Source organism: Scomber japonicus, chromosome 2 (assembly GCF_027409825.1).
Source record: "Scomber japonicus isolate fScoJap1 chromosome 2, fScoJap1.pri, whole genome shotgun sequence".
In the NCBI taxonomy this organism is placed as follows: domain Eukaryota; kingdom Metazoa; phylum Chordata; class Actinopteri; order Scombriformes; family Scombridae; genus Scomber; species Scomber japonicus.
In genome coordinates, this window is record NC_070579.1 from 11017982 (window position 1) to 11045232 (window position 27251).

Genomic DNA, 27251 nt, shown 5'->3' on the forward strand with positions numbered 1-27251 from the left:
TTAAAGATCAGCTGTGAGTGACTCACCTCTTTGTATTGTATAAAATGATCACATGTAGATGCAACCTTTAACGGCCTACAGACTCACACAGGCTCACTATGCTTGAATTGACCCTCCCTCCCTTGTCCTTCCATACTTCCTTCCTTCTTTCCCTCCTCCCTCCCTCCTTACTCCTTCCCTCCTCCCTCCCTCCTTACTCCTTCCCTCCTCCTTTCCTCCCTCCTTGCTCCTTCCCTTCCTTCCTTCCTTCTTTCCTCCCTCTCTCCTTATTCCTTTCCTTTCCTTCCTTCCTTCCTCCCTTCCCCTTTTCCTCCCTCCCTCCTTGCTCCTTCCCTTCCTTCCTTCCTTCCTTCCTTCTTTCCTCCCTCCTTCCTTATTCCTTTCCTTCCTTCCTTCCTTATTCCTTTCCTTCCTTTCTTCCTCCCTTCCTCGACCTGAGGACACCAGGAGGGTTAAATGAGGTCACCAAACTTCATGAACCAATGAGGTGTAATATCGGCCACCGAGACAGGTGCAACAAATCTTACAGCGAGTCAGACAGATCACTCAAGTATCAGACTGCTGTTCACACCCACACAGCTGTTAGATGAGGTGAGTGACCTTTTGAGTGCCTACAAATCCTGGAGCTGCCAACTGAGGGGTGTTACTGATGAGATCATTTCACAGGTCTGGACAGTATGGTGTTATGTACTCAAAGAGCAGGTGAAGTTATGAGTGCTGCTGCGTTAATAACTGTCATTCTTCATACTACCACCAGATGTCATTACAGTACAGTCTGATGGATACAGGATTTATGAGCCTCATGCTGATATTCATATGTGATTATTATACATCAAGAAACATTCATTTTCTTTACTCAACCATTATATACATATTTTTGATAATGTTCCCTTTAATTTGCATTGGATAAAAGACATGTCACTGCCCTCTGGTGGTCAAACTATAAAATGGTAACACTGTCAGAAGATATGTTTTGCATTTCTGAACCTCAGTTTCTTGTCATTCATCAGCTAACCTATACGCCTGCACTGTACTGTAATAGATTAACATCAGCCTGGCCAACTTAATGGAAGATTTGCTCTGAAAGTAAATTATTATTTCAGGTAAATAATACAATGAAAAACCTTGAAATAATACAATGAGGCCAACTACAGTTTTTGATGTTTTATTAATGCACCTTCCTCAGAACATACAGTATGCAGCTCAGAGACACATACAGTAGATAGAGAATGACATGTGCTAATTGATGTAAATATTATTGCATTGGTTGATCAGGCATGATTCTGTGGGATCTTTGGGTCAGTCCAACAATATTTAAACTTGTAGCCTCTAAAATATATATATTACATGATCACTTGCAAACAGTTAGCAAAACACAAACACACCTGGGCTACAAATATTAAGCTCAGTATTTGTTGTGGACTGATTATTTGGGTAAAAATACATAGCAAAGTGTGTCCAGGTTTAACATTATAGCTGAACTGAGTTAGGGCCTGACAATAATTAGTGTAGACTGTTCTGTGAGAATAAACTTCACACTTTAGCACATGACTGCCTCCAATAGTCAGAAGAAAAGTGTCAACATCACTGCTGAGTTCACATCATGTGTCTAAACCAACTGATCACCAGATACAAACATTACAATGACACACTCAGCATGACATTATAATATTGCAATGCATATGGCCAATTCTTATACAGGCACTTTTGAGCATAAAATAGGAGAAGATTGTTTGGATTCAGGATAAAAAAATTAAATTGGGGAGTTTTGGACGCTATAAATATACAGAACTATACAGTGTCAGTATTTACGTTTTAAGGTCGCACCAAAGATCCCAGTGAATAATCACACTTATAACTTATAACAATTCACTAATATGTTGCTACATACAGTATAACACGAAAAAGAACCTGACGTGAAGCTGAACAGAGAGCAGTAGCTTGTAGGATGTTAATGACTAGAAACTGGAAACACAGAAAGTTTTACAGAATCACTGAATAACGGCATCAAACTCCATTTTCAAGAGTAGCTAGAATACGGTAACATCAAGTTAAGTGTCCTCGGATAAAACAGCCCACTGTGGTTAGTCCCAGTATACACTTTACTTATTAATTACAGATTAAGATTTCCATTTAATTATATATTAGTTACTAAGTTAGATTTTGGGTTAAACTGATGTTAGAGGCCGTCTACTCTTGCTTTCGGTGTTAGCTAGATGAATCAACACAATTACTCTCAATTCTAAATTTCTAACTAATACATATATTTTACTTAACTCTATGATGCAGTTGCATGATAATCTTAGAACGACAAAGTGGATAGGCATATGTTTGCTGATACAGGAGGCTGCAGGTGCAAAGCTGTGGTAAAACACATAGTTAAACATTAAGTGCCATAAGAAGGAGTTGGTGTAATACACAGGGGGGAGGAAGGAGAGGACAGCAAGTTCATCTATCAAACACATCCATTCATCTTTTTTTGCCACAACGCTGCGGTTTCCTCTCTATTTAGATTCCATGTTAATATACCTGGAACGGTGGCTTTAATGAAATGTGCAGGTTGCTAATGAGCGTCATCTGGCTCGACCACTGGGTTACTGTCAGCTTGTGTGTCCACAGAGCTGTGTGCCGTGCTGTTCCACAAGGTGGCGTCACCCTGGGGCTCCAGGGATGGGCTCACGGAGACGGGATCGGAGGAGTTGGTCGTTGGGTCCACTAGGATCTGGGCGGAGGTGGGGGGGTGGCTGAACGCTGCCTGGGATGGCAGGTGGGACGAAGGGCTGGGAGGGGCTTCGGATGGTGGGAGAGAGGGTGTGTCAGAGGGCGTGTCTGGAGAGGAAGAGTTGGATGTCGATGTGTAAGAGGATAGGTTTGAGGGAGTGAGTGCGGGTGAATCAGAGAGTGTGTGTGGGAGGGGGTCAGATGGAGAGTCTGTGGGTGCGTTGGTCAGAGTCGGCCGAGGTATGTGTGCTGGGGTCGGTTCTTTTGGATCTGAGCAAACTGGCTCGCCCTCGGCTACATACCACACCTCATTGTGTCTGTTCAGAAGCTTCAAAGGACTGAAAAAACACACAAGGAAAGAGTGAGAAAGACGAAAACGATAGTTAGAAATGACTAACGTGCAATGATGTCAGAGCACATATTTATATCAGCTGTGATCCTCAACATTGGTTACTTATCTCACCATTTAAAAAGGACCAGTGTGTAGGATTTAGGATTTAGTGTCATACAGTGGTGAGGTTACACATTGCAACCAACTGAATACCCCTCCCATTCCCCTTCTCCATGGAGGAAAAACTACAGTAGCCCGAAAAACTTGTGAAAAATGCAAAAGGCCCTCTTGAAAACCAGAGTTTTTTGGTACTAAAATAATCTAAAAACATATAAAACTGTATAAGAAGTTCCTAAAAATATAAGAAAATTAATCTCTGATGCAAATAACTGGTTAAAAATTTCATCCAAATTGCTATTTTTACACAAATGTCCTGCAGGTAATGAATTCACTATTTGGTTGTATTGTATTGTCTGTTCTGTTATTGATATAAATTCACTATAATATATTCTATTGTAGAGTCAATAACAACATTTGTGTGTTGGGGTTTCTTCACTCAAAATAGGGGTCCTTACATACATATACTAAAAGACTGAGACTTAAATAACTTGTATTGCAGTGTAGAGCTACTGTATGTAGTGATATATACTGTAAACTGTAAAATCACACTGTTCACATTATGATCCTCAAAAGTTACAGATAAAACAAGGACGTGTTTGTATTTGTGTGTGTGTGTGTGTGTGTGTGTGTGTGTGTGTGTGTAATACCTGTCATAGCCGACTCCATAGTGGTAGCTGTGGTTGTAGGAAGCTCGAACTCTCTCCAGTTCTTTAATCAGCAGGTGAGCATGTAGCCTGGAGGTGACTGACAGCATCCAGCCGCCGTAACTCCTCACATAGACGTCCATCTCTGGCATCTCGGTGAAATACAGCTGTGAAGGAGACGCAGAGTCAGCAGTTAGGGATCAAACATTGACAGAGAAAAAAGGACCAGTGCAGCAGGTGACACAGCACAAAATACGAGTCCAGACACACTTTAGAGGAAGTGAGATCAATTCATCGACATCGATTCAGATTTCTTGTAATTTAAGAGAGAAAACTGGACTTTTAACCTTTGTGTCGTCCTCACGGGTCAAATTGACCCCGTCTGTTTTGACTGTTCCTTCTTTCCTTCCTTCCTCCCTCCGTCTTTCCCTCCTTCTCTTTCTTTCCTCCCCATTACCTTCCTTCTTTCCTCTGTCGTCCTTTCCTCCCCCCTTCCTTCCTTCCTTTCCTTCCTTCCTTCCTTCCTTCCTTCCTTCCTCTCTCCTACCTTCCTTCCCTCCTCCCTCCCTCCTACCTTCCTTTCATCCTCCTTCCCTTTCCTCCCTTCCATCCTCCCTTCTTCATCCCTTTTTCCTTTCTTTTCCTCCCTTCCATCCTCCCTTCTTTCTTTTCTTTTCCTCCCTTCCTTCTCTCTCCTACCTTTCTTCCTTCTTTCCTCCCCTCCTTTCTTGACTCGAGGACAACAGGAGTCAGGAGGGTTAAATACATTTTAATACAGTCAGATGTTTTTAGACATAGTATCTCATAGTAGAGCTGCAGCTCAAGACTTCAACACAAAGCTGTTGTTGCAAATGAGAAAACTGCCAAAACTAGCATTAGAAGGATTTTACTGATGATTATATTTTAAGATAAAATTACTGTAATTATCGGTTATCCGGTATTATAAACTCAAAATGGGATTGAGAACAGATGTTTAAATAAATAGTTATATTAATAGTAGTAAAGAGTCTTGTGTGATGAGTTATGATATTATTTCAAAATAAATGTTTCAGATGGAATATAAACTCTGAGCTCACAGAGACAAATAAATTGTTTCTCAGTTTATTTGAGTATCATATTTCATTATTTATTAATTTCCCAGTTGAGGTTTGGTCCTCCATGTTGCCATCCACCAAACAGCATGAACATTAAAATTAATGTGAAGAAATAAACAGAACAAAGATACCACCTTCAGGAACTTTATATAACTCAGTATATAATGACTTAAGATATATTTGGCAGTAGCTATTTAAACTGATGAATGGTTAGTCAGCCACAGCCACTAATGCTGAAACATGACTGGACAAAAAGGAAGAAATTATTGAGTCATTGTTGGACACAGACGACAGTAACAAGGAAGTTAATTTGGCGTAATATATTCAAGATATTGATTTTGCAGATATTTATAGACCCATTTTGAATTTAACAGATTAAAAATGTAGCTTTGCTCAGACTTTGGATCATGAGGTCATTAACTGAAACTGAGGACGCTGATACCTTCATGAGCCAGCAATATCTCTCTGAACCGCTGAGAGCAGCAGCGGAGCCAGCTGCACTTAATAGCCAACTTTATATCCATTAATGGTCTTTATTGATCTTGAAGCCAGAATCAAATTACACGCAGACACCGGGGAGATAAAAGCATTTGACCTCGTGGCAGACAGACAAGGACAGCTCACCTTGTCATTGGTGGGTGCGGGCGGCTTGTCCTGATAGGCTGCAGGCAGCGGGAAGTTGAGTGTGTAGATAGCTGGCTCCCACATCTTTGTCTCTTCGGGGATCTTGACCAGGACAGGTGCGGTCATCTCCATCTGGACGCCTGCAGAGGACACACAGACATAGAATAACACACAAACACACACACACACATATATGAAATGAAATGAGTGTCCACCTCTGTCCCGTCCTTACCTCCTTCATTGGTTCCTGTGATGTACTGGAAAAGTCTCCTGAAGGCCATTGCTGCTCCCACTCCCATGAAATAGGCTTCAGCGTCTGTGGAAACCCAGCGAGTGGGGCTGTAGTGTCGCACCTGAACACACACACACACACACACACACACACACACACGCACATTGAGAAAGAGCCAAACTGTGTGGGAAGTAAAAGCTCGACGGACAGGTAAAGTGTATTTGAGTGCTACTTGACAGTTTCACTCACCTCGTATTCATCTGTTTTGCAGACCAGCTCATACTCGAGACACTCTTTGGACTCTGTGCAGAAGCTGTTGTTGGTACTCGGTCTATAACACAATGATTTCTAAATTCAGTATATGGACAGGATGTTTTAAAGGTGGTGGCAGTTTTTCATGGTTTTGACTAAAGCTAAAACAATAAACTGAATTTATACAACACTTAAAACAGATGTCACAAAATGCAAAATGGGACAGATGGACATTTAAAAAAATACAAAAAAAAGAAAAAAGGTATAACATCAAGAAAAAAGACAAAAATTAGGTTTCAAGAAGCCTTTTGAGGATGTGCATGAGAGATTGTTCCAGAGTAAAACATATGATCACCTTTAATTTTGACCTTGGAGCAACCAAAAGACCCCGAGGCTCCTCACAGTGATCAGAGGGCACAAAAACTACCTGACTGGACCGTTTGATGCTTTGTCCATCAAAAGGTAAAATGTAATATCTGTATCGACTCCACTCATGTTATTGTGGGAGCAGATCCAGGAAGGAGTATAATAATGTGAGATTCTTCATACATTTGGTCTTGAAATAGGGTTGGGGTCGATCTATCCGTCTATTTATCTAGCAGAGGTGATCAACTTACCCAACGCTTCCTTCAACTGAAACCACTAGGGCCAGCGTCGCCAAGACTGTGATGAAAGCCCTGACGAAGGACACACACACACACACACAGAAAATGCCTTCTTATTTAAACTACACATTGTAAACCCAAAAATATCCAAATTAATGAGAAACAAGGGAATAAATTAGGTTGTTCAAGCTACATGAAAAGGTTCCTATTCTTCAGTGTTTTGAGACTGTATGCACAAAATAGAACATATATTTACATATTAAGTATATTTTTGTTGATATAGTACATTAAAAAAAGGGATTCAAAATGTTTAGTCCTGTCTGATTCATAGATTAAAAAAGCTCTGAGTGTGTATGTGCCAGTATGCGCCTCAGTGTGGTGCATTGCACTGCAGAGATGAAATGGGACACGCACAGAGAAGGAGAGAGAGAGAGAGAGAGAGAGAGAGAGAGAGAGAGAGAGAGAGAGAGAGAGAGAGAGATGTGCTGCATCATGAAGCTCTGTCTTCTCAAAAAAAAAGCAAAGGCGTTTTGAGGTCATGAAACAAGCAGCGTTCAATAACCCACCACATCCCCATCATAATCTCTTCACATTACAACTTAAAACCAAACAGCTGATTTAAGACTGAAGGAAAAACACAGATTAGCCTATTTAAAAACTGTGATGCATCAAAATCCTTTAAAAAATGTAGCTGCTTTAATATATTTCTGCATGTTTGTAATAGCAGCTTTTAAACATATTGCCCAAAAATGTCAGATTTCCCTTCACGCACGTACACACGATGGAAAATGACGCAAAAATTAACTTTACCCGCGCGTGACGCTGCAGAAAAGTCGCAAAAATAAGCATCAGCCAAAATTTAACATTGCTTTAAATCTGTCTACTTCTCTGATATGAATCTAAATAATAATATCATACTCACATTGTCTCGGTCCCTTGCGTGTTTGTTTGTTTGTGTGTGCGTGCGTGCGTGTATGTGTGTCTGGTGTGCGTCCTTTCCACCTGCCAGGGGAGAGCAGGGAGGAGTGTGATGGAGACTGCAGTCTGGTGCACACTGTCGGACTGCAGTGAGCTCCAGCAGCAGTCTGCCTGTGCTGCTGCTCAGAGGAGGAGGAGGAGGAGGAGGAGGAAGGCGGGGCCGAGCTGCCACCAGGCTGCAAACTACTGGACCGACACTTGGCCAGGTGATACTGAGCCTGTTGTTGCTGTGAGTTTCATCCAAAGCGCCGCTGCAGCAGTGAGAAGGAGAAAAAGAGTCTGAGTGAGAGAATCCGCCCTCACTAATGCATCAGCAAACCATGAGAGGATGAAGATGAGGAATGTACAGCCCACTGCAGTGATTCATAAACTTGTTCACATACAAAGGACCGCTAGACTGACACACATTAGACCACTCTGACCCACATTTGGGGAGATTTTGTCGCAGGGGTCCCCCTTCTCAGAAGATTTCTGCTCTTTTTATTGCAGAGAGTGTATGAAACCCATGACCAAAACAGTCATATCAGTCATACTAAATTAAATATTACCATTTTTGATGTGGATCGCTCTCAAGGACTCCTGGGGCTGTCTATGTTTTATGGTATATTTAAATATTAAGACAATAAAGCATAGCTAAATATACTGTTTATTCATTTTTGAATGGATACTGTTTTCAATCGATTTGATTTAAAGGGAGGAAAAACTATATGTTCCATCTAAATAGGCTATAGATGTGTACATAGTGACATTTCATATAATATACACTAGTAAGAAATGTGTTTATTGTATGATGAATTAGTAATTAAATGATTTCCATTAGTATAGGAAACAATTATTATATAGGGATTATATATTAATGTATGAGGAAGCTGTGTAGCAATCATTGATTTATGAAGAAGGGATGGGATTTAATAAGTGCTCACTCCTTCCCCCCTCCTTTTCAGATGTGGTTGACAATCTTGCATTACATCATGCTTACTGTTACTGTTGTTTCCAGTATGACCATTTTTTTCTTTTTCTCTTTCACACGTTGGAAATAAAATGTTCAAATCAAATCAAAATCAAGTCATCTTATAGCTTGGGTGAAACTCATCATTTGTTACCTTTTTCTTTCACCATCAAAACCAGTTAATGTATTAATGTGACTAAGTTTTAGTTTACCAGTAATCATATACAGATGCATACTATCTCAGGTTTGTTTGTTTGTTTGTTTGTTTTGCATTATATTTGGTTACAATTTACATTCAGCTAACCTTTGGTCAAAGTAAAACAGATTTATTTGGGTTTAGTTCTGAGTTGATAAGTTATATATTGTCTTTCTTTGTTACTCACCAAACACACCATATGCTTTCCAAACAAAAGGAAGACTCGCCCAACTACTTCCTGTATTCATACACTGGTGATGTCAATGGGTTGGACTCAGCATGTGGGATTTATTTCAGTCAGTTAAAAGAGCTGATTTCATGTCTTATGGGAATGTTGGGAATGATATGTGGTAAACTGTGTCGACTGATAAGAGTAGTATTGTTAAGTGCCAGTTGGTAAAAGGGAGAGGACACCCTGCAGTATAATGGTTCTGCCTAATTGAGTGGAGGGCCTATTTAAGGGGAGAGATGTAGGTTTAGAGGAGCTCAGAGGATGAAGGTATAGCTGTGTGCACTTGTTCATGCCTTAGTTGAGTATCTTGAGTTAAGCCAGTCCATTTTTGATTGTTTGTATTCTTTTCATTTTTGGACACATGTTCTTTTGTTGTGACGTTGGATCATTCAAACAACCTGAGTCTGCCTGCCTACCACCTTCCTTGTCACTTAAGCTACACTACATCACATAGCCCTTTAACTAAAAATCACATTTAAAAGGCACATTTTTTAAAAACCTGCAATATCTATATATTTTTAAAAATGTAAATAAATTGTTAATACATTATTTTTGCTGTGAACAAGGACTCCTGCATATGAGCTGTTTATGATTTATGGTATACTTAAAGTCTGTGTAAAGTAAGAATAAATGTGTTCTGAGTTTGACATACCACAGAAAAGTGTGTTGTTAACCACCCTGCCAAATTTGAATGATTAAAAAAATCGCCAAATATATGAAATTAGGCTTCAAAGTTGTGTAAAAATCAGCCTCTTTCTCTGCTCCCAAACGCTGTGGGCGTGGCCACCCAGTCCACTGAAACCCCGCCCCCTACCAAGTGTCACCTGTCAATCAAAGTCACCACCTCTACCAGAAACATGGACGCTAGGTTTGAGAGCTTTCAGCTGCTAGCTCGGTCGCTAGCTCGGCGGCCAACTTGGCAGTTAATTCAGCTAATTGGCTAACTGTAGACTGTAGTAGTGTTCGCTGAACGTATTTACCTCTACAGCAGCAGGGGCGGGTTTATGCTAACGCTGACTTGATGTTCGGCTGTGATGATCAGCTCAAGCAGGTTTACACCGAAATGAAAACAATCAGAACAATTACCATTAAAACTCCTGATGGGTCATAAAATCATTAGTCATGATGTAAATTAGATGAGATTCTGCAGCTAAAACATGTCAAACGATGAGTGATCAAATAGCACTATTTTTATTATTTTTAATCTCAAAGTAAATATAGAGGTAAAAAATAATTGACCAGAGGAAAAGAAAGGAATCATTTAGGGCTTCTTGAGTTGTTGGGTTTTTTTTGGGGGGGGGGGCGTGCGGATATGAAATCAGAGTTGATAACACTGAACAGATTTTACAGTTTATTTGTGACAGAGAATAAAATTTTACTTTTTTATCTTAACTGTAAAAAAATTACCCCTGATGATGTTATCACAGGTTATCTACAAATGTCTGTATTACAAACTTGGATTGGGAAATTTGGAGAAAAAAAAGCCATTTAGCAGGCGGACGATTAAACATAAATAGGGACTTACTTTACTTTTACTTTAGATCAGGATGTGACACACATACGTTATATGAAATGCTGATTGAGTGAACATCATGTATGTTATAATCTACTAACTAACCATTGTCCTGGTTGTACACACATTATGACGTGCCTATTGTGCTTACATTGTTCTGATGATAGAACAAGGTCATCCTTTCTGTGATAATGTATTGTATGTAATCTGACTGTTTCCTCTGCTCTGGTCTCGCTGTGCCATCTCACGCTTGAGACAGCAAGGAGTCCGTCTGCAGACGACTGAATAAACTAGAGAAAGACAACATACCGGCTTTGTGCTTCTTGATAATAAATATTGTCAAACAGGTTACAAAAATGTTTTTAAAAAGTTATGCGCCACATTAGAGGAAGCCATCAAATTTCAGGCTAATGGGGGGAGGGGGGGGGGGGGGATTTTTACAGCTTTCAGATTTAAAAATGGGTCAAATGTGACCCTGAATAGTATGTAAGGGTTAAATATGAAGCTAGGATAGATGAGTTTAGCATTTATTTAATCTCTTAAAAAAATATTTCTCAAGAGGTCAAAAGTCCAGCAACACAACTTTATAGTAACAATAAAGTTGCTCTACATACTTGAAGTGTTGCTGGAGTTTTAACATTAAGACTGTTTTCACTCCTCTGTGCTCGTTGGAAGAGACGCTGCACCAGAACCCCCCCCCCCCCCCCCGTTCCTTTTCTTCTCTACTAAAAAACTAAGTCTAAAAACATGTTTGGGTTTTACAGGATTGCTATGTGCAGGGTTTTTTTTTTTCTTGGCTGGGCATAGCAACTTCCTAGTCTTGTCGTCATTATGATGTTGCCAAGCAACCGGCAGACTAGTGCAAGGAATGCCAATAAACCCAAAATGTTGGCTTACTTCATTACATAAAGCTGAAAAAAAAAATACTGCAGGATACACACGCACACATATGTACATAACTCGTTCATTTGAGACCTTTCCAGAACACCAGCTTTATTGTGACAGTTCGCACAGACATCAAACAGCCCTCTGTAACAAGCAGGAAACCTTCTCCACTCCTTTACTGACTGTTTATACTCTCGTCAACACATTAACAGTCTGTAAACACCGTGTAAGCTCTGCCGTCCCTGTACAGGAGTGTCTGCGGTTAAATCTCAGTAGTCTTTCCTTGATTCCTTACATTTACGCTCCGCCTGTCAACAAAAAAAAAGGAATCAAAAAATTTCAATGAAAACTGAACTTGTGTCATTACTGTCTGAAAAAAACGCCGTCTATGAAGCTTCTACACAGTTCTTATGAAAGTGGTATGTGCCTCCCCCCTCTTAAATTATTTACAAATGGCCGTCTACCTGCCCCGGCTGCACATATTACTCATCTTTCATAACCAATAAGTCTTCAATAATTAATAAAATAAGCTTCACATCAAGAGCAGAAAGGTAAAACCAAAAAGCAGACGAATGCAAATATGATCAGTTAGGTCACTTCTCTGCCCAGATTGGCACATAATGGCCAGAAGGAGAAAAAAAAACAAAAAAGAAAAAAGGCAGTCGTTGAACACAATCAGGGCCACTGGTCTGGTTATTTGAAAGAATGATCCAAAACCGGTTTATCCATTAAGAGGTCCACATGTTGCCATCTGGGCTGAATTCACAGACCTCAACCACTAAAGCACTAAATTACAGCAGCGGTCCATGTGACAAACTGGGAGGAACTATTACACCTCTCCAACAGAAACAATAATACTGAAATATAACATATTTCAATATGTAATAAGTAAATATATTGAAATATACAACCTCTAAAACATCCATATATTTCAATATACATATCAGTTATATCAGAAAAAGTAACATATATTTTACTGTGTGGTGATGAAGTTGTATTTATAATGGCCAAAAAGGACATTACTGACCCCTGAATGGTGGGAAAATTAATCAATGTGTTGCTTAAATGTTTTTTTTAAATATACTGATTAGCCTTTTACCTGAGTATGGGCTATTGTCTCCAAAAAAGGAAAAAAAAGAAAAGAAAAATACAACGTGTCCAAATTTTATGTCGCCTTACATCCACACACACGTGTACTCACACCACACACAAAAAGGTACAGCTAAGAGCCTCGCAGAAGTACCATTTTAAATAGCCGATAAACACACCCAAAAGCAAGTCTTTCTCTAAAATGATAATTATCTTTGGAGAGCGACAGAGAGAGAGAGGGGAAGAGAGAGAGAGGGGAAGAGAGAGAGAGAGAGAGAGAGAGAGAGAGAGAGAGAGAGAGAGAGTGTGAGAGAGAGAGAGAGAGAGAGAGAGAGAGAGAGAGAGAGAGAGAGAGAGAGAGAGAGAGAGAGAGAGAGAGATAAAGAAAAATAAAAAGAAAGAAACATCAGAGCTCTCTTCCATTCCTCCACCCTTCCTTGTGGCAGGAGCCCGTCTCATCCCGAAACCTTTCCGAGTTTCTGGTTGAATTGTTCCGAGGAAATGAAGTGCGTCCAACAAAAGTTAGTGTGTGTGTGTGTTTTTTTTTTTTGCATAGCCAGACAGTGGGCATGACCACTGCAACCACTTAAAGAGTTTCAAAAGGAAAGCTGTCACTGGGGGTAGTGGGGGGTGGGTGGGGTGGGAAGCCTTGGTCCGTGTGCACCCCCTCTGTACCAGCTGGCCCTGGGGGATGTTTTAGTGGGTCCCTCCCGAAGATGCAGCCTCTCACTCACAAGGTGGACTCTTTCTGGCGCTCGCGTCCGTTAGATGTCTTCTTCACTTTGGAAATACCCTCCAGTGCTCCTGACTCAGTCACTCTGAACACGGGGGGAAACACAGAGGAGCAAAAGTAAGAAACCATAGATCAAGAATATGCTATTTAAAAACTTTTGGAAATGCTTCTTAAATGTAGGACAGATACTAATTAGCTCTCTTGCTAAAATCAGGATGAGAAAACACCTTTACTGTAAATATGAAGCTACAGCTAGCAGCCACTTAGCTTTAGCTTCCCATGAAGACTGAAAACTAGTTAATCTCCTAAATCATGTTTGTTTAACCCTCCTGTTGTCCTCGAGTCAAGGAAGGAAGGAAGGAAGAAGGAAGGAAAGGAGGGAGGAAGGAAGAAAGGGAGGAAGAAGGAAGGAAGGGAGGGAGGAAGGAATGGAGAGAGGAAGAAGGAAGGAAAGCAAGGGGAAAGGAAAGGAGGGAGGAGGAAGAAAGAAGGAAAGAAAGTAGGGAGGAAAGAAGGAAAGGAAGGAGGAAGGGAGAAGGAAGGAAGGAAGGAGGTAGGAAGGAAGGAAAGGAGGAAAGGAAAGAAGGAATAAAGGAAGTGAGAAAGGAAAAGAGGAAGGGGGGAGGAAGGAAAGAAGGACAGAGGAAAGACGGAAGGGAGGAAGGTAGGGGGAAGAAAGAAAGAGAGAAGGAGGGAGGGAGGAAGGAGGGAGGAAAGAAGGAAGGAGGAAGGAAAGAAGGAGGAAGGGAGGAAGGAACAGTCAAAACAGACGGGGTCAATTTGACCCGGGAGGACGACAGGCAGGTGAAAAAGAGTGACAAAATCCATGAAAAATAAAGTATTACTTTAACTACACATGAACTTTAATGACACTGTTGACTGTCTACTTACACTTCATCCATCTCTACGTCCTCCTCGTCCTGGGGGAGCTGGAGGTACGGGTTATTGGACGCCGGTCTGAACTTGTAGCCCGTCAACACGAAAAAGATCAGAGTAGACACCTCCACCAGAAACTGAAGGAGAAGAAAGATTATATTCAGACATGTGCGCTAACTGTTAATGCTCCCAGTTAGCTAGTAGCTCCGCAGCTGCCAAAAGAAAATGAACAACTGAACGAAATGAATTAATTTTTCCCTCACAACCTGCAAAGCTAAGAGTCTCTCTAAAATATAGGTCAGCTTATGATCTACAAGCTAAAAATAATAGTGAATAAGCACTCCTAATGCCACTGAGAACTAACTAAATACTCTAAACTGTTGGGCAAATTTTCCTTGGGAAGAGGTCAAGGGTCAAAACCAGAGGTGACCGAGCCTTTGACACAGCCTGCTATACAATATCTGAACTGCTCAGACCCTAGAAAGATTTAAATCATTGCTTCTGTCCTTCCTTCCTTCCTTCTTTCCTTCCTTCCTTCCTTCCGTCCTTCCTTCTTTCCTGTCCTTCCTTCTGTCCATCTTTCCTTCCCTCATTCTTCTCTTCTTCCTTTCCTGTCCTTCCTTTTGTCCTTCTTTCCTTCCTTTTGTCTTTCCTTCCTTCCGTCCTTCATCGCTTTAAGACTCTTCTCTTTGCTTTGGCTTTTAATACTAGTTGAGTTTGGCATCCTGGATTTGATTGTGTAACTATCTTTGCTTTTATTTATGGTGTTTTTATAGTTTATCATACTCATAATTGTTATTTTATTTTATCTTGTGTCTTCAGCTTGTACAGCACTTTGGTCAACTGAGGTTTTTTTTTTTTTTTTTTAAATGTGCTGTATAAATAAACTTTAACTTGACTTGAAATATACACAAATGATTTAAGTGTTGCTTCCCTCCTGTAATGCTAATATCTATTTTATACCTCTGGGTGGATGAATTGTGTCATTGTATTAAATTATATGTATATGTAGGGAGATCCTCGTCCGCCCTTTTCTGTATTCCTGCTGCAAACTAAGTGCCCTTTTGGGATAAAGAATAAAATGAATCTGAATCTGAATCTGAATCTTTACATCTTTACTTTATTGATTATACATTTTATTCTGGTTGTGAGTGTACTGGCCGGCTGTATGTGTAGCCTGCACTTTGAAAATGAAAAAATAAACACATAAATGTGGTCTTACCTCGTAGCACCACTGCCACTGGAAAGGCATGGTGACTTTGAGCAGAATGGCTATGATCCTCGTAAAGTAGATATAACACACGATCTAAAAAAGAGAAAAAAAAACAGCAACGACAAAAAGAGGGAAAATAATGACTCAGATTAGCGGTTTGATGTTTGCTCTGATGAGGTGTTAAAAGTGAATCTTCCCTTTACCATCTTGTTGCCAACGATCAATGAAAAAGGCCTTTGTGTGCTTCAATGATATGCTTTGGCCAAAAAAATAAAAAGGTCAAACGGTGTGTGTGTGTGTGTGTGGTGGGGAGGGGGGGTGAGGGGGGGGGGGGGGGGTTGTTTACGAGGCTTTTGTTCTGGCTCTGCTGCAATGACTCTGCTGAATGAAAGGCTGCTGTGGTGCCAAATACTGTGACTCAGTATAATTGATGCTTGATGCCAGGAAATAAAACGTGGCTCATTAAAACCAAAAACGATACATATACACACACAAGCGATATCAGCAATATCATGATCATCGGCTACATCGGTATTCAATTCAGTCGGAGGTAATAAAGATATTAATGTTGTTGTTGGGAATTTCAGGGGGTTGACGATATGAAAAAGTAAAGTTGAGCTGAACTCCTTCTTACCATCACATAATAATGCCGGAAGAGCTTCAGTTTCTCCAAGTTCATGGCGGCTGAAAGAGAGAAAGACCAAATTATAAATCTAATCCAACTTTATTTGTTGAGCACTTTAAAACAACCACAGTGGACCAAAGTTCTCTCTACAGAAGAATAAATAAAATACATAATAGCTCACATGAGGCATAAAATTACACATAAAATAGAAATAAAAGATATTAAACATGAGTAAAAATAATAACCACACAATAAAAACAATTAAATCATATAAATAAAAGGACAAAAGATAGGTTTTAATATATTCATAAAATCAACATATTCAACTTTTTTGGCTGCGACTCATCAGATTTCTTACCTTTGCCATCGGTGCTAGAGGCCTCTTGTAGATGACGGATAGACCTATAGAGACAGTCATGTTTGAGAGTATGAGTGAATGAATGGATGCATTTACTCATTTTTATCTTATTTTATGATACTTGAGCTCGGTGCTTGAGTGCACTTACATTTCATTATAGGTTTTGTACAATGACAATAAAGAATCTAATCTTATTTGAGAAGTGCAAATGCATTCACACACATGTATGTACCATCATGCATGAGTCACATGACATGTTTCAGGTTAAATCTATTATTGACTCGATTTTGTAAATTTTTTGGTAATTTTCTTTTTCTTTTTGCAGCGTTTTTTATGCTTTTCTGCCTTTATTAGATAAAAATAGTTGATCGAGGATGTGATATACTTCTCAAAGCTAGAACAAATTAAATATACACTTAAAGGATCCTTTCAAACATTTGCTAATATAATATACTTTCTAAACTCTCTCATGAAGAACCCCTTTGATAAAGACTAGGGTGAAATATCTTATTAAGCAGTGAGCAAACATGATAATGCACTTTTGTATTTGGGTTATGGTTGAGTGAACTGAAATAATACATATGCCTTGTACATGTCTCTCACTTTAAATGGAAACATCTGAAAACCAATAAAACACATTTCCAAAAAAAAAAAAAAGAAAAGCTAATAATAGTTGAGAGGTAAACAGGAAATGAGGGGAGATACAGACAGGAAATGACAAGCAACAGGAAGTGCTGCTGGAAGTGAACTGGGGATGTTGAGTTTATGTTTCATGCTACAGATTGATGTCGTATTCATTATTGTCTGCTGTTGTGTGGGTTGGCTGAGATGAGATAAGATATTCCTTTATTAGACCCACAATGGGGAAATTTGAACCTAACCCACCGATTACACCTCTCTTTCAGCCCCTCATCACACAACATTGTGTTTTCTTGCATTAATTTTGGTCTCCAGGTAATCATACATAGGTTCAACCCCCCCCCCCCCTCCCTGTACAAAATACACTGACATTTTTGCTATAAAAATCCTCTAATCTCAACTCAAGAACTCTGTGGAAACACCAATCTACTTACACGGCAGTCTCAAAATTAGTTATTGATCCTTTAAATTGAAAATATGGCTGATTCATTTAAGTCAGACCACACACACACACACACACACACACACTGACCAGACGACGGGGAAAAGGATGGCTCCACAGCAGATGAGGTCGACCAGGAAGAGGATCTCCTTCCACAGGGCGTATTCACTGGAGCCTTCCTCTGTAGACTCGATGATGATGAAAGCGACATTAGCCAGGACCTGCAGGCGAACAGGTGACTGAGTCAGCAAAACTGAGTTCCACCACTATAAATAATCACACTCACACACACACACACACACACACACACACACACACACACACACACACACACACACACACACACACACACACACACACACACTGTTTCATGCGCACACACCTGCAGAGGGATAACAATCATGAAGATCTTCTTTTCCTTGTCAGACAGGATGTATTTGACGAAAGCCCAGCCGGTGCCAATCAGTGCCAGTGTGATGAACAGGAGAGCCCCCTTCAGCCTGGAGAGTATATCAACACAAACTCTTGTGAAGATAAAAACACATAAAACATTCTTAAATAATTTAATACTCTTAAGAAATTGTACTTACAGATGTGTGATATAGTACATGACAGCCCAGCCTTCGATAGGATGTCCCTCAGTGTTGATGAAGTGATAGTTGATCTGAGAGAAGTTGCAGAAAAGAAGACGTAAAATAAATAAAAACCTGATATATTACAGAACAGACTAGTTTGATCCGTGGTGATGCTGCACTTACACTGTGGAAAACCAGCGAAGTGGACTTTGTGAAGGCCAGCGCCGCCATGAGCCAGTGGATCTTAAACACGCTGTACCTGTTAAACAAGAGCACAATAAAATGTTAGAACTGTTTCTCTTCCAGTGTATTGGTGCCTTTTAGGATAACGGAGGTTATTATTCACGTTGTTAACCAGGCCTGTCACAATAACTGCTTCTGTTGGACGATATATTGTCTCAGAAATAATCGCAATAAAGGATAATATTGTAATTTGAATATCATTTTTTACCACTGATATAATGATATAATAGCATAATAAAGCGGGGGGGGGGGGGGGGGGGGGGGTGGAAAGTGGGCGTTATGCTTCTGTAAAAACACAGACTGCTTTTATGGGTCCGGACCAGACGGGGAGTTCCAGTCCTCTGAAATGAGGCCAACGCGGAAGTAACTTAGAACTGCATTCTATCAAAAGGCCACCAGGGGGCGACCGTTTTGGTGTCAAAAGGACTTCCGTCTCTATACAAGTCAATGGAGAATTCACCAACTTCTCACTTGATTTCTAACCTCAGTAAACGTTTCTTCTTCTGCAGTCTCCACTCAGACGTACACAGTGAGGAACGGAGGCGACTACTCTTAGCTGCTAATGTGAAGTGCAGCAATACTGAGGTCATAAAATGATCCATGTATCATAAGACAAGTCCATATATTGACAAGATGCATTGATAATTATGCCATTGTTAGGTCTGGGTATCGGTACTCAATGGCTTTAAGGTATCAACCAAAATAAATCGATACCAAGTAGTATCAAAACGTCTCCTATCAAACGATACCTGCAATCAATCCTTTTTGCACCCAGAGCTAGAAAATATGATTATGCGTTTGGACTAGCTCACAACCAATCAATGCAAGCGATGTTCGATTAATACATGCATTGAATAAAGTACTCAGTTAGTATCGGTATCACTTTAAGGATTCTTGGATTGATACTGGTATGAACTTAATATAAATCCTCGGGTCTGAGGCTGAGTACTACATCGGATTTTCTGGATATTATGTTTGAAAACGGGGGCGTCTCATTATATCCTAAGACTATACATCTTTCATATTAACAACATCAGATGTTCTCTTTGAATGGAGCTGGTACATTACAGACTGTTTTCATTATCTGGTTTTTTGTAAGCGAGCATCTTCAAGACATGAATAAAGAAGCTGGTGGTTTGTGTAACATGTTTCATCATCTGTCGACTCCCAGAATTACAAAAGTCACAGGATGTCAAAATGAAGACCTTATAACGACGATCTGAATGACTGAGGAGCAGAAAACCTCAATTTTGAGCAGGCATTGGAAATCCTCATCAGTTGTGTCACTGAAACATGTGTTCAGCTGACATCCAGTATATTTCTGACTTAAGCATAACAACTTCTTTTGTTTAAAAAAAAAAGATCTCTGTTATTGCTTTACTAAGATCAAGCAAAAATACCACTCAGTTAAAAGTTAAAAGAATAAAAAACATATGGTAACTTAAATACTTAAACACTTAAATCCCTAATAAGCATTTATAAGCAGTATATAAACATTAAAGTCATATTTATTACAGACAATAATATATTTTCAAGCAGTTTTAGGAACATTTTAAGTGTTTATGCACATTATTTGTCAATGATAACTTCTCCTGGGAAGTCAAATTGACTATTACTGGGGATTTCCACCAGGTCCGTTAGCGGCGCGGAACGGCTGAGCTACGGTTTAGCTCCGTCCTCTGCCCGGCGTCAACTCACACCGGGAGCGTTAGAGCAGCGGAGTGGAGCATTCTCTGGGAGAGAAATCTGCCTTTTAAAATGAAGTTGCACTGTTAATACAGTAATTACGGCACCCCAATCAAATCCGAATGAGTGCCTTTAATCTACCGTAATTACTATAGTAGCAGCACAACTAAATGGCCCGATTTTGTTAACGTGCTCAATTTTGGTTGATTTGGATTTTAGGAACATTTTAAGTGTTTATGCACATTATTTGTCCATGATAACTTCTCCCAGGAAGTCAAATTGAGTATTACTACAACTGTGTGTTACTATACTTACTTACTATTTATTGGTTATTTATTCACCAGCCTTATCAATTTATTGTCTGTTTATTGACCAGCCTCCACTTAGGGAGTTATAACTGCTGTTAAATCAATAGATAAGGACTTATATCTGATTACAACTGCATTACAGTGTGCTATAAACCATCTAATAAATGCTTATATAGTACTTTTAAAGGTTGAATGGGGGGTTTAAGTAAAGTCTGGCAAAGTAGAGGATTTTTGCTTTTTCTTTCTTCCCATTTCACAGCTGACTAAACTATTATGAGGACTTTTCTCTTAGTACAGAATACTAATCATGTTGGTTTAGCTAATGAGACTGTTGACAGACTTTCGTGTCTTCGGTTAAGCTCTACACTTAAGGGAAGTGGCATTTTTATTTCAAAACAGCTTAACAGGAAATGCACACAAAAAAAGAGAACATGACTTTGCAAATGAGCACACAGCACGCTGCGTGTGGAAGGCGGAGGTGTTTTGCCGCCATGTTTAGCTAAGGACGTGTCATATGAGCCTTTGAGCCTGACGTGCATGTGTGTACCTGTGCTTCATGAGTGTGTACACCCAGACCATGGCGGCGGTGAAGAAGACTCCGGCCATACAGATGTAAAGGCGAGAGAGGGGGATTTCTGCAGCGGATAAGAAGCCTCCTGGATTCTTCTCTGTCACCTCCAGCTGCAGAGGAGACATCACATTTAAAACATGCACCGCACACACACCTGAGTACTACGCATGCACGGGCCAGAAAGACGCTGGACTCACAGCGAACGAGTACGGCCTGTCGATTCCAGGCTCCATGTTCTGACAGTAGTGGAAGTTGAAATTGTACAGACCCTCGGCCAGTGCCCCGAACTCCATGTGGAACTGTCGGGGGAGGAACAGAGAAGTTTCATGCGGTGTAATTCAAATTGAACAATGTTTGAGATCTGCAAAAAAAAGAAGAAGAACAAGAAGGAGTAGAAGAAAGAAAGATGCACTTACGCTGAAGTTGTAGGAGCCGTTAACTTTACCCAACTCCAACAACAGCTGTGTGTTCTTCTTAAGCTGGAAGCAAATACAGATTAGGAGTTGATTTCATACATAAATCATGCACGTCAAATAAAAAGGATTTAAAATAAAACAAACTCTTACCAGGATTTTATTCTCCTCCACTGTCTTAACTTCTACTGGAAGCTCTGCCTTTTCTTCCGTCTTATCTGCTGCTTTCTTCTCACCTTCGGTCTCTTCTTCACTCGTCTTTTCTTTTTTGACTTCTGTGAGGGGATGTTTCCCCACATCGTCATTGTCCTTTGATGGCTCAGCTTTATTCTTACTTGCTGTCGGAGCGGCTTCACCTTCGTCCCTTCTTTTCCTCTGACCTAAAAGGAAACAGACAACAAGCTCCATGTCATGTTTTTTTTTCTTAAATATGTGGTTGTGAACTTGAGCTATTTTTAAAACAGTGATTTAAACCGATGCCGTCATTATTCTGGTGCTTTAAAAGGATTTTGTGGCATTTTTTAAAAGTTGAGCAACCCTGACCTTTGTCTTTGGAAGGCGCCGTCTCCTGCTTCAGTTTTGCGGACAAGGTGTTGTCTTGGTCACCGTACGCTCTTACACTGACGCTACACACACACACACAATACAGTCAGTACAGCCTTAACCTTCACATGGTGACTGTTAGCGCATGATCATACACACTTCTAAAAAAACATGACAAACCTGAGGGTGTTGATATCAATAAGGAAAAGAATGAGCGGCTCATTGTTGGGCGATTGAGCCAAAGTGAGCTGGCACGTTTCCGTTTCTTGAGCCTAGAGAGAAAAAAAAAAAGAGTCATGAAACAAACACGTTTATGGGTCAATGATGATTTTTTGTGTCAACGTGGTTTAGTCAAATTTAAAGGGGTTAAAATGTGAAAATAAACATATGAATAACTTGCACACATTCTTTTTTTTGTGGACCCAGTTTAACATTTCTACTTTTAATCCATTTTGAGAGAATATATTAGAGGATTATGGCAAAAATGTCTAAGTGGTGTAACCATAAAACATTCTCAATAAAACACCATATCAACTAGTTTATCATTTTACATTATAACTTTTTATATTAAATAAAGCTAATGGAATACCTAATGGGGAATCATGTAAATCAGGAACCATTTACATTTTTAAAAACAATAAAGTCACTATTGTATAAGTACACTTAAATACACTGTAGGTGAATAAAATAGTTCATATTTATCATTTGACATTTTCAGGAGCATTCAGTCTTACTTTTGGTTAAATAAATGGTGCAAATGTCATTTAAGATATTTATTATGTAAGATATTTTTGAATTGCTCATCTTCCCAACCTTTATTTGTCACTGACCCACATAGAGAATGGGTGCATGTCTTTACTGCCAACCTTTAAGGGAATTAATGAATGATGAAAGACACTAAAATGAGGGACTGCAGATTCAGCTGGGTTTGTGAACATATCGATTATAAAAAGCTTTTAAGACATTTTTTAAATATATTTTTGAATTGCTCATCTTTCCAACCCTTATTAGTCACTGAACCCTTACAGAGCTCCACCTGTGTCTCTCTTATATTACTTTTCTTTTCTTTTTTTTACAGGACATGTGACAAAGGTCTTTCTTTAAAGCAGTAGTAGTGAGCCTAATTTAAACAAGTGTGAGGATAACCCCCTTTGGTAACGGTGCATTGTTTATTCATGATAAGAGCTACTCACTGTGTAGGAGAGGACTCCACTCACACGTGATCTGGAGAGGCTGAAACCAACCTAAAAGAAAGCAGAATGAACGTGTTAGGAAGCGCGTGATTTCCAGTATGCAGCATATTTCAGTGTGTGAGTATCCAGTTCACAACCAATCACACATACAACATAACCCTGCCTCCATTTAAATAACTCTCTATGTTTCCCACAAGCTCACGAGCTAGAATGCAAAGTAGTTTTTGTTTAGTTTACTGGTTGACGAGTCTCATGTTCAGCTGCCACGACATTGCTGCTGGAAACTCTTAATCACTCCAATAAACTAGCTCAGGGGCAGGAGGACCAACAATAGAGCACTTTGACAAATCAAGGCAAAACAGTCAACATACTAAAGGGAAGCTATCTCAAGTATCCAAAACTCAACTTCTAATACTTAAAGCATAAAGCAAAAAGAATATTAACCTAGAAAGCTTTCAACTCTTTAAGTATAGATGTATATTAAGTATAAGATGTAATGACGTAATAATAATTAAGGACACAAATAAATAGTATTGTTTAACTCTAGACAGCATTTTATATATATATATATATCTGATCCTTTTTCTTATTTCAAGTTTAAGTGTGTGGCCACATTTGAAGGATCTTTGCAAACATGCATTCATTCAAAAGATTATCAGCTGACCGTGTCAGGCCCCACCTGACACGGTCATTGACCCACAGTGGTGGTTTTGTTAAAGCAGAACAGGGTAAAGACTTTTTTTTTTTTTTTTTTTTTTTAAAGGAACTACGGTGTCAAGACAGAGTGGCAACAGATTATTGCATGAATGTAGTATCCAGCTCTTCTACAGAATATGAGAAATCTAGTAGATGAAGCTGCTGAGAAGCCTGAGAGGTGTTACAGAAACTCTAAATGGTCTCTGACAAAAGTTTAGGGACTACAGGCATTAGAGGAACACCAGAAAGGACATCGGCATGATCAGAAACGTGCATGTTCACAGTCTGAAGATTTACTGGATTAAATAGATGGTTTCTGAAGTGGGCTTGTATGAGCTCGTTATCCATTGTCAGTGTTTTAATGACTAAATAATTACCTTCATGACACAAACGTTGTATAATTGTGAACTCTGTGATGCAATTATTGCAAAGCGACAATTAAAAAGCTTCAGGTTGCATTTAGAAACGTGGTGAGGCTTCCAAGATGGACGAGTGCTAGTCACATGTCTGTTTCTAATAATGTCCTCCACTTTTCATGCTGCGCTGAGGATGCTAATGTAGAGATTCATGGTTCAGCATCAGCCCAGCCGACACTAAATGACACAAAATACTCCTCTTGGGTTTTAGAAGCACTGGAGCACATGTCTATCTGTTTTAACCCTGTATATACTTGTAATGTATTGTCTTTTTTTTAAATTATTAACCCTCTTGTCGTCCTAGCGGGTCAAATTGACCCTGTCTCTTTTGACTGTTCCTTCTTTCCTTCTTCTTTCTTTAATTTTTCCTTTGTTCTTCCCCTCCTTCTATACTTATTTCCTCACTTCCTTCCATCCTTCCTTGCTTCTTTCTTTCCTTCCTCCCTCCCTCCCTCCTTACTCCTTTCCTTTCTTTCTTCCTTCCTTACTCCCTACCTTCCTCATTTCCTTCCTCCCTCCCTACTTTCTCCTTTCCTTCCTTCCTTCATTCCTTCCTCCCTTCCTTCCTTGACCTGAGGACAACAGGAGGGTTTATATGGACCTGCAGATGTGTCAAAAATAAAGTTTCTTCTTCTTCTCTACTCTCTCAAAGACTAATGTCAGCAGAACACCAAACTAGTAACAACTAGTAACAAACACACACTGCAGCGCTTGAACAACTGAAACCAACTCTGGGGGGAAGAAAATAAGTCTACAGTGAAACCAAAACCCAGGTGGCAGAGTCAATGAGTAAATCAAGCCGAGTAGCCGAGAACATGTGGTTCACCAAATACTGGTACTGAATAAATGCAGAATTTTATGTTATAGACTCTTGTTAAAAGCATGTTCTTGTATTAACTGATGAAAAAATGTACTTATTACAATGTCTGCTGCTGCTTCCTGTCCCTTTTTTTTCATGGTGTGTAGTGTTGGTGTATATTTGTGTAACATCCTTGTGATATGATGTGTATTGGAGGAAGCCAAAGACAATTCAATTCAATTCAAATTCAAAAATACCCATGTGCAGTGATATAGAAACACACACACACACACACACACACACACACACACACTTCTTACAGGGTACTTGCTGTAGTTCACCAGCTGTTCTGGGAGGCGCAGAGAAAGCAGGTTGACATCTAGAGTCCCGTTAGTGTAGAAACCGAAGGTGTTGAGGTGGACGACAAACCGAGTTTCATTCTGGGAAAAAAACAAACAAACAAAAGAACAAATTAAAAACTGTCCAGCCGGGTAAAACTGTGAAACTCAACTTAAGCTCCAATACCTGTTTACATTGTGTCTTCATTGTTTGTTTTTTTTTAATAAATACATTTGACGTTACAGGACAAACAGGTTACTCTGGAGCAATAACTGCTTTAAATGCTCCAAAAACCTGATACTGTAATAACTGCAACAGCAAGTTTGAGTGTAATATTAAAGGGGGATTGCGCAATATTGATGGCAGCGAGTGGAATATCTTGTGTGTGTGTGTTTTATGTCCTTAATCATTATTTTATGCTGCAATCTTATATTTAATGCTCTATTCTAGCATTTTATTTCTCTCTTTGGGAGGTTAATTGTGTGTTTTAATGTTTCTCAAATTACATGTTTTTCTGTTTTATATAAAGCACATTGAGTTGCCATTGTGTATGAAATGCGCTATATAAATAAAACTGCCTTGCCTTGCCTTAAGTTAGTTTAGTGCTTAGTTAGTTTAAGTACTAATTACTCATATATTCTATTCCTTTACATGCACCTTACAATACCATAAAGATTGCTTTCAATGTCGTTGCAGGTGTACAATGAGAATAAAGACTATTCTACAACAACACATCACACCATGTTGGTTTAATCGTCATTTCTTTGACACCAAAGCTAATAAATTGTTTTAACTGCTTTATTTAAACAGGTAGAGAACAAGTTCACAGCACATTGTGTCTACAAACACACCAGATGGCCTAAAGGTTGTCATAAAAGAAAAAGTAATGGTTAAATAATTATAATAGTATATGGTTGCATGTTGGTTGACAGAAGCTGTACACACAAGGTGCAGTAAACGTGTCAGTAAACCTTCCTTAATTTAAATTGAACTAGCTTCAGTATCATTAAACAAACATAATGTAACGTAATGTGTCAAAGGCAAACACAGTGTTGACAGTTATTTGAAGTGTTTTATGACATTCAGATAACCTGTAGAGGAACTATACCCTCACCTAATGTTTGATCATGTCTGTAAACCTCTCATGTTTTGTTCTAAGCTGAGGAATTAGATGTGCGAATATAACATTTGGTCAAAATAGTAATAATAATAATGATAATGACAGTAAACTTTATTTGTAAAGCACTTTTTTAAAACGTGTTTACAAAATGCTTTATATACAAGGAAACTCAGTGATTTAAAATTACCACAATTAAATAAATGAGCTGAATAACAGAGAATAAAAGGAATAATAATATTAGTTTTTAACAAAGGAATAAAAGGTTATGCAAAGAGATAATCAATTAACAAGAGAGCTAAAACTGTGAAGAGAGATTCCTGAGATTTACTAACTCATTATTTTGAGTTTCTAACTCACTATTTTGAGATAGTTTCTCATTATTTTGAGAGTTTCTCACTATTTTGAGTGTCTAACTCATTATTTTGAGTTTCCAAGTCACGATTTTGAGTTTCCAAGTCACGATTTTGAGATATTTTCCCATTATTTTGACTTACTTAGTCTTTATTTTGAGTTTCTGAGTCATTATTTTTGAGTTTCTAAGTCATTATTTTGAGATACCAAGTCATAACGTTGAGATAGTTTCTCTTTATAATGACTTACATCATCTTTTTTCATCACATTGGCGTTAATGTTCTTCCATATATTTGCATGAACATGCTAATAAAACGTCCTCTCGGTGTTTATCTCCAGGTAGACAGACAGCCTCCTTACCTTCAGGCTGAGCTTGTGTATCCTCGCATTGCATCCAGCCAGCAGGAAAAGGAATAGAAATCCAGCCACGACACAACCTCTGTGTGCCACAGCCATCACCAGGCAGTAACCAACCAGTAACCAACCAGGCAGTAACAGCCAGGCAGTAACCAACCTGCTAATGTTAGCAAGCTTCACCAGATGGCTCAATAATAGAGAGCTAGCTGAGTAAAACCGTGACGGAGGGCGACTCACAGCGACGCTAACCTTTAAAAAAACAGCGTATCGGCTCTTTAATCGCGTCCTAG

At 39.3% G+C, this 27251-nt stretch overlaps 2 protein-coding genes across 2 annotated transcripts; both read right to left on the reverse strand.

The window, feature by feature from the left end:
• Positions 1 to 2563: 2563 nt before the first annotated feature.
• Positions 2564 to 7200, reverse strand: soul5l (heme-binding protein soul5, like). The gene is made up of 7 exons (XM_053325876.1): positions 7190 to 7200; positions 6636 to 6695; positions 6016 to 6097; positions 5767 to 5887; positions 5535 to 5674; positions 3820 to 3983; positions 2564 to 3059 (listed from the first exon to the last, which is right to left on the reverse strand). The coding sequence occupies exons 1-7, from the start codon at positions 7198 to 7200 to the stop codon at positions 2564 to 2566; spliced, it is 1074 nt and encodes a 357-aa protein (XP_053181851.1).
• Positions 7201 to 11454: 4254 nt separating this feature from the next.
• LOC128367615 (protein GPR108) lies at positions 11455 to 27251 on the reverse strand. The gene is made up of 18 exons (XM_053328233.1): positions 26965 to 27251; positions 25115 to 25234; positions 22884 to 22934; positions 21871 to 21962; positions 21691 to 21773; positions 21301 to 21527; positions 21151 to 21213; positions 20932 to 21033; positions 20711 to 20844; positions 18110 to 18185; positions 17942 to 18015; positions 17734 to 17851; positions 17442 to 17572; positions 16271 to 16314; positions 15922 to 15971; positions 15297 to 15380; positions 14090 to 14211; positions 11455 to 13283 (listed from the first exon to the last, which is right to left on the reverse strand). The coding sequence occupies exons 1-18, from the start codon at positions 27058 to 27060 to the stop codon at positions 13196 to 13198; spliced, it is 1755 nt and encodes a 584-aa protein (XP_053184208.1). The 5' UTR covers positions 27061 to 27251; the 3' UTR covers positions 11455 to 13195.

Bases quoted from the DNA above. Each gene is read 5' to 3' on its own strand.
- soul5l (XM_053325876.1), bottom strand. The intron at 6,098-6,635 runs GTAAGTTGATCA...ATTGTGTTATAG, and splicing joins TCAGTTGAAGGAAGCGTTGG to ACCGAGTACCAACAACAGCT. The intron at 3,060-3,819 runs GTATTACACACA...GTGTTTTTTCAG, and splicing joins TATGGAGTCGGCTATGACAG to TCCTTTGAAGCTTCTGAACA.
- LOC128367615 (XM_053328233.1), bottom strand. From the start codon at position 27,060: ATGGCTGTGGCACACAGAGGTTGTGTCGTGGCTGGATTTCTATTCCTT. The intron at 21,963-22,883 runs GTGAGTAGCTCT...TTTTCTCTCTAG, and splicing joins GTGGAGTCCTCTCCTACACA to GCTCAAGAAACGGAAACGTG. The intron at 21,214-21,300 runs GTAAGAGTTTGT...ATTTGCTTCCAG, and splicing joins TGGAGGAGAATAAAATCCTG to CTTAAGAAGAACACACAGCT.